The sequence below is a fragment of the Limulus polyphemus genome, unplaced genomic scaffold (assembly GCF_000517525.1).
Source record: "Limulus polyphemus unplaced genomic scaffold, Limulus_polyphemus-2.1.2 Scaffold593, whole genome shotgun sequence".
NCBI lineage: Eukaryota > Metazoa > Arthropoda > Merostomata > Xiphosura > Limulidae > Limulus > Limulus polyphemus.
In genome coordinates this window covers 170,070-180,501 of record NW_013666203.1, presented here as the reverse complement: position 1 = coordinate 180,501, position 10,432 = coordinate 170,070, and the positions used below count along the sequence as shown (strand labels likewise).

At 31.9% G+C, this 10,432-nt stretch overlaps 1 protein-coding gene across 6 annotated transcripts in view; it reads right to left on the bottom strand.

Annotated features, from left to right (window-relative positions):
- The window catches only part of LOC106459327 (dmX-like protein 2), a 173,702-nt gene that overhangs the window by 51,752 nt on the left and 111,518 nt on the right, over window positions 1-10,432 (bottom strand). For all 6 annotated transcript variants that reach the window (XM_022385793.1, XM_022385791.1, XM_022385796.1 and 3 more), the window contains 4 exons: window positions 8,928-9,084; window positions 5,575-5,990; window positions 4,389-4,588; window positions 2,228-2,343 (listed from right to left, as the gene is read on the bottom strand). In XM_022385793.1, coding sequence (XP_022241501.1) covers window positions 2,228-2,343; window positions 4,389-4,588; window positions 5,575-5,990; window positions 8,928-9,084 — 889 coding nt within the window. The remainder of the gene's footprint in view (window positions 1-2,227; window positions 2,344-4,388; window positions 4,589-5,574; window positions 5,991-8,927; window positions 9,085-10,432) is intronic.

Here is a 10,432-nt window from a genome sequence, read left to right as displayed (position 1 = left end):
AGTGCATATTGGACGTGAAGAAGGGAGCAAGTTGCACGTGGGGAAAAAAACGCGCCTGATTTAAATGTCACACCTGAACACTCACATCCTTTTAATTATGTTTGAAATTATGAACATTGCTCAAAATCATGAAAATTAAACCTTATTTTCAATAAGCAATCCTGAAAAATATTTGGGGGTGCTTAACTTTTTTCCAGGTGTATAGTTTTAGTTCTACAATATCAATAGGGAGAACTGACATTTCAATACTACAAGATTTAATATTCCTGTAAATTCTATATGGCACCATTAGTAGTTTATCTGCAATTTTGGTGGATTCAAGTTCCATCACCAATTACAGAAATTTCTTTAAAGATGTACATCTACTTTGCTTCAGCCTGATACAAGTATCCTCATCTGCTATGACATCTACAACTTGCTTAAGAGCCAATGAACCCTACATTTCATTGTCTGGGTGAGATAGTTGAGCAAGCCTTTCCAAGTCTTCTACAAGTTTAGCTAATGTTTCTTCTTTCCTGTTCTGGAACTTTGCTGTGGATTCCTCTTTCTGGTACAAAAATTCAAACCTCTTGGATAAAACAGCTACCAATGCTTGATAGTTGTTATGGCTCTCAACTGGAAGCTTATTTAATGTTTTCAAAGCTGGTCCTTTTAAATAGACAGCAATAAAGATGGCTTGTTGTTCAATATTCCACCCCTGTTCACTTTGGAAATGATCTCGAACTTAGCATAGTATGACTTCCATGATGCTTTCTCATCACAATCTGTTGATTTATCTCTTGGCCAATGCTGAACTGGCTATCTAAGTTCTGGAACCAGATTTAGTATAATCATGGTTGGAATAATCCAAGATTGTTCTTCAGTAACAGCAGGGGTGGCAATAGGCATGGACCAAATAAATTCTCTTATTCCATATTCGGTGGTGATTTCAGTGTAAACTCTTGAGCCAATGCAGAAAGAGATGTAGCTGCTTAATCTTTGCATTTAAAGATTCATTTTTCAGATGTTTTATTCTATCACTGATGTTCTTTTCTACCATGATGATGCTCTCTGCTACTTTGTTGATGTCTTTCTTTACTTCATCAGTTCTATTATCTTTACTTCATTAGTTTTTATGTACCTCTACAATAGCTTAACTGATTTTGTCTTCAATCAGACATATTTTTGATTTTAATTCTTCCTTAACTAGTATGTTTCTTTCTTGTAACTACTATCTTCAATTCTTGTTTCTCACCTCATGATCATCTTTTAATTTTCTGTATCACTCTTCAGGGCCTTCTTTTAATTTTCTATCTTTTTCTTCTAATTTTTTGTCTCTTTCTTCTTGTTTTCTGTCCCTTTACTTTTGTTCTTTAAATTTTCTGTTTGTTCTTTTCACTGTTTTATTATGTCTAGCATGTTTCCTATCTCAGTTTATGCCCTTGTGGTCACCTTAAATGACGGTTAAAAACTTCTATTTTATTTTCACTTAAATAATCCTACTTTTGACATCAGTGTTGTAATGCTGTTCTTGTGAGTTTTTTGAAAATATGTGGAGAAAATAATTCAAAGTCCAGTCCACCTAAATAATAACAAATTAGTTTTATTTCTTCCTTAACATATTACAAGCTTTAACACTTGTACATTGTTACAACTTGTTGTAGGCCTAACTTTAACAAGAAGGAATCATCAATAGCCATGGCACTTGAAATTCTTTTAGATGGGATTAGAGTAAATTAATCTACAAGACTTTTCCTTCCTTTTTATTAGCTATATTTTTGTGTGCCAACAATACCAAGTGTGATGCATGAGTATATCCAATTTGATTTTATTACTCATCAAGGTCTCTACCAGCCTACCCTCAAATTGAAATTCTCATAGGCAGGATTAGAGTAAATTAATCTATAAGACCTTGGGTGTGGTCAAATACATCAAAAGATTTCGACCTCTTGAGTCCAAAACTGTAATTAGATCACAAATCGTTCAAGAGATGACAGAGTTATGAGCTAAAAGTTTGTACTTGAAAAGAAAACAAAAAAACTCAGGGCCATTCTACGAGTCACTATGCCACAGCTAAAAATTATGCTAGCTGTTTTGTTTTTTGTAAAATCTTCTCTGCTAAATTGTAAATGACCTTTACTGGATGTTCATCATCATCACATAGAAGAGCATCAGTATCTAAGGATTTGGGTTTTAAAACAAATTATGACCTAAAATACTGTAGTAGTAATTAAAACTTTCAACCTACCTGGCCATTTACTTGGAACAGTGTTTGGGATAAGAAGATCTGATCCCTCAGAACAATATCTATGTCGTCTCAGATACCCTGCTAGTAAATGACTGTTCTGGTAAACAACACTGGAGCTAAGAAAATGTTAGAAGATAAAAAATTAGCAGTTACATACTCACATATATCTACCATTATAATCATAAAAATTACTGAAAATGAGCATTTAAAGAATATGTCACTTAAGGGTATTTACAAACAGTTGTCACTGATAGCACTGTTTTTATAATTCTTTGAAACATTACTAAATAAAAAAAATGTAATGCTAAATTTAAGCTTCTTGCAGATCTTACCATTCATTTAACTAAAAAAAAATAGTGTTAAGTCAGTCTTTGTAAGAAAGTCAGTTATATAGCCAACTGAAAATGCACAAAAAATAATAATATATTAACACCTTAATATTAAAAGTATAACTATTCAGTATGTCAGGCTTGTAATATAGTACAAAATTACAACAATAAATAAGACTTGAGGTTTGTGATAACAGTTATTAAAGTAATGAACAGCTTGGTCCCAACAACCTTACACAATACTCAAAACGCTTACCCTGACAACCACCATATTTATTCTGGTTTTTCTCGTCTTTGAATATTATGTTAGTTTTTTTCAGGATCTAATCCAAACACAAGTACAGATAAAAAAAAAGGTAATCACATCACTCAAACTCTTCCTTATAACAACTCAAACTTTATATTTTAAATCTGGTCTTGTTTTTAACATGCAAGAGTATGAAGGCTATGAGAAACCACATCTACAATTATTGAAATTACTCAAATGATTATCATACAGTTAGCAGTGATTTTCATTTAAACATGATATTTAACTGTCTAAACAGTAATTACTTTCTATTTCTAACACTTCTGTTAACATAATATTGCTACAAGTATCTGTTGATTTATTACAATGAGTCATGACTGTTGAATTTAAAAGCATCAATAGGATACAATATGACGGGACATATCAGGTGTGATAGTCATTACAAGGTGTCACATCATCATTGGTTTGCTTTTTGGAACTTGTGTAGCTACATAAATGCTACCCATCCTAATTTTGGAGTGACAACTTGAAGAGAAGGCAGTTAGTTAACACTGCTAAATGTTGGACTACTTTTGTCAGACTGAATAATGAGATTGATAAATACTCTTATAATGCACAAGAAGTGCCAAAGTGCAGAACACAACTATCTATTAGCAACTATGGAATGTGAACCATGCAACCTCAGCTCCACAGTGCTGCAAACTAAGCACTGTGTTGCTTTCAGTCCCATCATCATCAGACCCAGCAACTGTTTATCTCCGAAATAATAATAAAAAAAATTGAAACATATCATGAGCTCCTATCAACTACTGTATAACAGAAAGGTTTCTAGGGTTTTAAATGATTAAGTTCTGTTACATAATCATATTAGTAAAATATAATATAAGGACTATCACTGTAATAATAAAATGTAATACTTTATTGTATGAAACTAGCAATTAAGTTATTTTGTAGAATTAAAATAAATAATTAAAACTATTCTCATTAGTTTTCTACTAGTTTTACCCATTTAAAATATTTTACTCAATGTGAACGAGGTTGTTCCAAGGACCAACACCATATTGGAAAAGTAATGTGAAAAGATTTTAATCAATGATACAAGTCAGTTGTACACAATGAATCAGATGAATACAGATTTTGTACTGTCAATGAAATGCCAATATCAGTCTGATGCAGACTCTGACAAGTCAGAGTACAAGGTGATGTTTCTGTGAAGAATAAAATACTTTTGTCCATTGTTTATTTGAAAATTGTATTTGCATAACTTCCAGGGCCTACAAAATGTATATCTAAATATTTTCAGTATGCCATATACTGTATCTGGTATTTTTTCCACTCTTAACACAAACTGTTAAAAACAGCAATGTACGTTAACATGAAATGTTGACAACTCTGACATCAAAATGCATAATACCATGTTGAGTAGCACTCTGCATAAGGACAGGGCATGTAGATTTGGATCCCCATCAGCAAATAGGTTTAATTTAAAATTAAAATTTATTGACATTTTTAATAAGATGATTGCAAACTATAGTAGAAAATACTAAAATGTTGCAATCTGGTATAACTATTTGATTGAACTTACCTCATCAAACCCTCAGATACAAAAGATGAACCTTCCTGTTTCACATTGAAATTGTCACTGTCACACAAGGACTGGTATATGCAGGCGGCAAGAGCTGTACCTAAACCTCGGAGAACATTTACCTCATTGAAATTTCCTCTACTGACTAAGAGAGAATATCCTATTTCTGTAATGGACTGGAGGATATCGTGGATCATAGCCTAGTAAAAAAATTTAATTTAAAAAAAAAGACAAATTATATGATGAACTTGGGTTTTCACAGCTTAGTTCTTTTTCTTCATTTTATTCCTTGCAATCATAAAATCACAAGTTATGCAGTGATTAAAAAAAAGCTACTTTAATAGTTTGTTGTAGTCTTACAACACAAGTCCATAGCTTAAGAACAATTTTGATAGTATTAATTTTTTACAAATTTATTTATTTTTTATCTTAATTTTAATTAAACTTGTCAGCATAACTTGCCTTTTTTTTAGTATTTCTTTAGTTTGTATGAAACTAATTTACATTTTTCATTAAAATGTTTTAAGTAATTTCTAACAACAGATTGTTCACATTTTGAACAAAAGATTCAATTTAAACTATAAAAACAAAATTTATCTATTCAAAATTTAGAAAATTAATCTTAGGACAGTATACAGTGGAGAAGAAGCTTTAATAATGAAAAGAACTTAGATAAACTTAGTACAGTACTATAAATTGTAAAAACAAAGTGAATTAAAGGTAAATATTTCAATATTTCACTAACGTCTATCATTTCTGAAATTACTAAACCAGAAAATATGGGAACAATCTAATACTGTAAATGAGAGCTAATTTTGGTTCTCTAAAACACATGGCATAAGAGTAAAACAATAGTTTAAACATTAAATAATGGGTCCTCTCTACAGTGTCACAAATAAGAGATAGTGAAAACCACAAACTTTCAGAAGACTTGAAATTAGAGAAATTAGTTTTGACACATTCATGTTTCAGATAACATGAGACTGAAGATACACAAATGTACTGAAACTAGTTTCTCAAATTTCAAGTCTTTGTTCCATTGACTGTGGTTTTTCACTAGCTACTACAAAAAATATGTTCTTTTGTTATTATTACAATAATAACATCCTAATCATCAAAAGTAAAATAAACATGTAGATCTATAATAATTTCAGTAAATTTAAATAAAAGTCAGTTTTTAACTAACTTGAAGATGGCAAATAGGATCAGCTATGACAGTTTTCTGACAAGCGATAGTTGCTGCCAAGAGTGGTAAAGTAGTTGGGAATGGAAGTGGAGAAAGTAACTGCTGCTGGGAGCGGTCCTGTTGAAGTTCTTGAAGCAACAAACTAAGCTCCATGCGAACAGCTGCCAGGCCTCCCCCATGTGCTCCATGAAGACTGCAATAGCTAAGTAATGTCCGGAGTAATGCCTCGTTTGCTTTAAGCCACTGTTTTCTTTTATAAGAATGCATAAGTTTGGCTTCAAAATCTTGTTTATCAGCCTGTAAAATCTCATGCAAGGTTGGTCTGTTTTCTCCTCGGGTGTCCGCATCCCACCGACCACTCAGAGTTGAAGAAAGCTTTTTCTCCCCAATATTCACAACAGTTACATTTTCACCACCTAACAATAAATTAAATATATGAAATGCATCATGTGTAAATGAAAGTAATGAAACATTAGCTAACAGATGAGAAATTACAGAATAATATTCATAGTTAAATAACACATTAAAAACTTGTATATCATTTAGATGCACAAACTGAGAAATAACTAACAGTCTAAGATTAAAAAAGGGATTTGTTTATGTTCCATGTACAAGTATAAACATTTATCACTGAACCATATCCTTCAATATAACTATGATGGATAATGTCAGACTTCGACTTGCACACTACATTATTATAAAGCTATTTTCAAATCTATTTTCTATCACATAAAAACATAAAAATATATTTAGTAAAATAAATCCAGCTTTTATGGTAGCTCTACATTTCAAAGCTGGAAATTTATATTGCAAGAAATAAATGTAATTTTGTAACTCATTTACAAGCTGAGGAGTGATTTGTTTCTCCAGTTGCTATGTGGCTTTGGAGTCTCAACACATCATTACAGTCATCTGACAACCATACATCTTGACAATAGCCCTACAATGTAGTTTCCATTGCAAAAGGTATTGTCGTAAGGCTGCCAAATCAAAAGCAAAACCCTCCTTTCTAATGCTTTCCATTCTATATCTAATGTAGGAGAATGATGGTTTCCAAATGCCTATTTTAATAGTCTGATTGCACAGAAATCCATAGGCACTGTATCTGGCGACTTGACTGGTATGTCTTCCTATGGAATAGAGCATGTATACTCATTTCATTCTCCAGCTGAATGAGGTATGTGACAGTTGAACAAATAAGTCAGAAAAACTTTCTGCACACCAGAGTTGTGTTGCTTTTCAAGACAGAGATTCTTCTTAATCTTTACTGATAAGTACTGTTGTCAGAGGCATGTGGAAAGCTTTTACCATTAATCTTTGTATATTGTCACCTGTTACAAAATGCAGCAATTTGCTTACCATGGCTGTGGTATGACTTGTTGCAGGTCTTTTTCTGGATGACCCTGGTTCCCCAAGTTGATTCATAATTCTTTGCTTTCCAATGCCATTACGTATATGGGCTACCTCCATATTTAAAATTCTTTGTAATCTGAACGTATGAATATTTTGCATCAAATCAGGCTGTAACACACCTTCCCAATTTTTGGCAGCATCACACTTAACAATTTCAAAGCATAATTTTGACATGCCATTCTACTAGAATTTTATGTTGGTTGATGTTAAGTAACTTGCTGATTTACATAATCAAAATATTTTTAATATAACTACATAACTCTCTCTAGAACCTTCTCCACATGCATCTTAGACAGGAAATTGGCCTGAAACACTGGCTTCCAGTGACCTACAGTGCTTTACCACACATCCTTTAAAAAGATTTAGAGCAGGATACATACATACATACAAAAATCCATTTATCTACTTTTCTTTCTGGTATTTACATTCAATTAAAAACAAGGGAGGAAACACTTCTTTTACCCTTCTAATAGATCATACAGCTATAGTTTTCAATTCCTTAATGATCTTCATATCATCTAACACTCTTTGATAAGTGAACATATTATTTTCATATTGCATTACATAATATATTTCCACTGTATTAATATTAAGTAAATTATAATAGGAAATGTGGGCAGAAGAAGCTTGAAATGGTAAATTGTGCTTTAAGCTTATGTATGTGTCGAATTTAAAACAACTGTTTTATACATGTTCTTCTTTTTATAAACAGAGTAAAAATAAAAACTATTCATGTTTATTTTAGATGTTGACACTGAGAATATAAGTATGCCATTTAGCCGAGAAAGAAAAGTCGCACAGAAATGCTGGTAGCTATATGATTTTTTGATGGCAACATGACTGCTGTAAAAATAAGAAAGCACATTCATGTAGTTCAATGCAGGGAAAACTGTTTATTATTGTACATATAAGAGAAAGCTATCTAAATAACAATATAGAAAATAGTAGTTTATGGGCTTCTTTAATGTTTTAAAGTTTTTTAAATGTGTCAGTGGTTTGTCTTTAAATGTAAAGCATGTAGTTACTTCAGTGAGCACAAATTAAAGGAGCTCTCTTACCAGAGCTCTTCTGTATACAATAACAAGGTTTTACATATAGAAAAACTGGTGTTCTAGGCATTTAAAAAGTATTTCTTAAGCAACAAAAAACAAATCTGGTTTACAAATCATGATGCATATTATACTCATATATGGTACATAAAAAAATAAAAATTTTCATAAAGAAAAACCATATAAAATATATATTTCTTTTATAGCAGCATACATAGATGTTCAGAGGGAATTACAATTTTGATGCAAGGCTATTTTACAATTAAATTAAATGTTACAAGCTAATTAACACTTTACTAAAATGTAAGTTTTAATTTCTATATACATTTTAACAGAAGTAATAAGTTTGTTTACCTCAAAAAAATACTGTTTTTTAACCTTAAAAAAATGTTATTTTTAGTTACTTTTGAAAAAAGAACATGACATATTTGAGTAACTGAGTAAGAAGACACACACAACAAGCAAAGTACCTGTCCCAGTGAAAAGTTTAAGTTAATCTATCAATTTAAATTATTTCATGGACTTCAAAAAGGTTAATTGTGTTGCACTCTTGGTTTCACTCAGAGCCAAAGCTTTGAGCTACTTATACCACCCACTGCAAAAAGTAATTGTTGAACATTTCAGTCATGCAGAGAGCTGCTCAACAATAACATACGGTAAATCTACATTATTAGTCTTTAAGTTACATCACATTTTGAAATATTAATGATAGTGTGATTAATTCCTAACAACTTAAGGTAAAACTTAGTGCTTACGAAATAAAATTTGGCATCAACATTATTTATGCTTGTTCTATCATTTCAAGCGGGATACAAACGAATGCTCAGAAAGACATCACAGTTTGCAATATTCATAAGATATATATATATATATATATTAAACAATGCATACTTGAAACAGAGGAGGAAGAAAAGCTGCTGGACCCATAGTGACAGAGTTCTCGTAGTGCAGCAACCCCCTTCTCTAACCAAGTGTACAACTGGTAACGTAGCTGACCACCATCCACTTCAAACCCAGTTGCTAATGTGCTCAGTTCTTCCATCATAATCTGATAAAAGTTATTTCAGTTTTAAATGACAAAATAGGACTATTAATATATTCATACTGAAATACATTGTAACATTCAAAACTGAAATTTTAACAAGGAATATTACCATTAATAGTATATGGAAGTTTATAAAGGCTGGTTAGAAATGCAGTAATAGTATTTTGAACAGCCTATAAGCTGACAGCTGGCAAAATAAATGCATGATAATTCATGAAGAGTGCATTATACTAGGTTTCCTGATACAGCACTAGGAGCACCATTATAACACCCATTAACTCTCACAACACAAGTTTGGTCAATTTTTTTATTAATGGTAGTAGTGCATTAAATAATTTTTAGTTAATTAAATGATGCACCAAAGAACACAGAATAATAACATGCAAAAAGCAAACAGTTTCCTCTAACTATCAAAAATTTTCTGGTTTTCTAACTATGCAACAAGAGCCATTACAAGTTCATCCAAGCTAGTTGTTACCTTTTCTGTGGGAATGAAGCCTATACTACAAGTGAAACTGACGATTATCTGTTCAGAACACAACATAATATAATATGTCATTTCATAGATGAAAACCTTGGCTTTCTATTTGTTATAGGTAATATAGAATTAAATGTAATAGAGAACTATTAACAAATCCTGAAAAAGAGGATGTTACAGATAGGTATGGCAAGAGGGATCTGATTTTCTATTTGTTAGCTCTGTAATAAAAAAAAATTGAAAGCTATAAAAATTATGGTTTGTCTGTGCAATGAAAATTTTATAAGAGAAGGTGAGGAATCTGTCTAATAAACTCTTTAGTCATTGGGTCTAACACTGCCAAGGACCAACGCTGGAAAGACAAGATCAGTACCCTACAAATGGAGGGCAAAAGTCTGTAAACCAAACTAAATGACCCCTACCAACCCTGAGCCTATAGGATAGTCACCATCAATAATAAAAGCACTGACCAGCAGAATGGGAAGTAGGGACATGGAGAGGAGAGGAAGCAGGAAGATGGGAGGCAGAAAAAAAGCAAAGCAGCAGCAGGGGAGAGATAAGGAAGAACATTGGCATGTGGCCCCAATATGTGACTTTAGAGAAACAAGCACTCCATTAATTTTCTTTTTTCTAAAATGACAGCAGATTGTAACAGATAATTACATTTATCTTTTAAAAAACAGCTTTAGGCCTTTAACCTTTTCACAAATTCTAACTATTAAACAATTGTAACAAAGCAATGATCACCCAGTGAGAGCATAGCTCATGTTATGGTAGACAAAGTATCAGATTACATAACACACAAGTGGCTTGCTTGAATATCTTTGGAAGTCTTTTTTTCTTTTTTTCCTTTAAATGTTCTTACCTAACCTA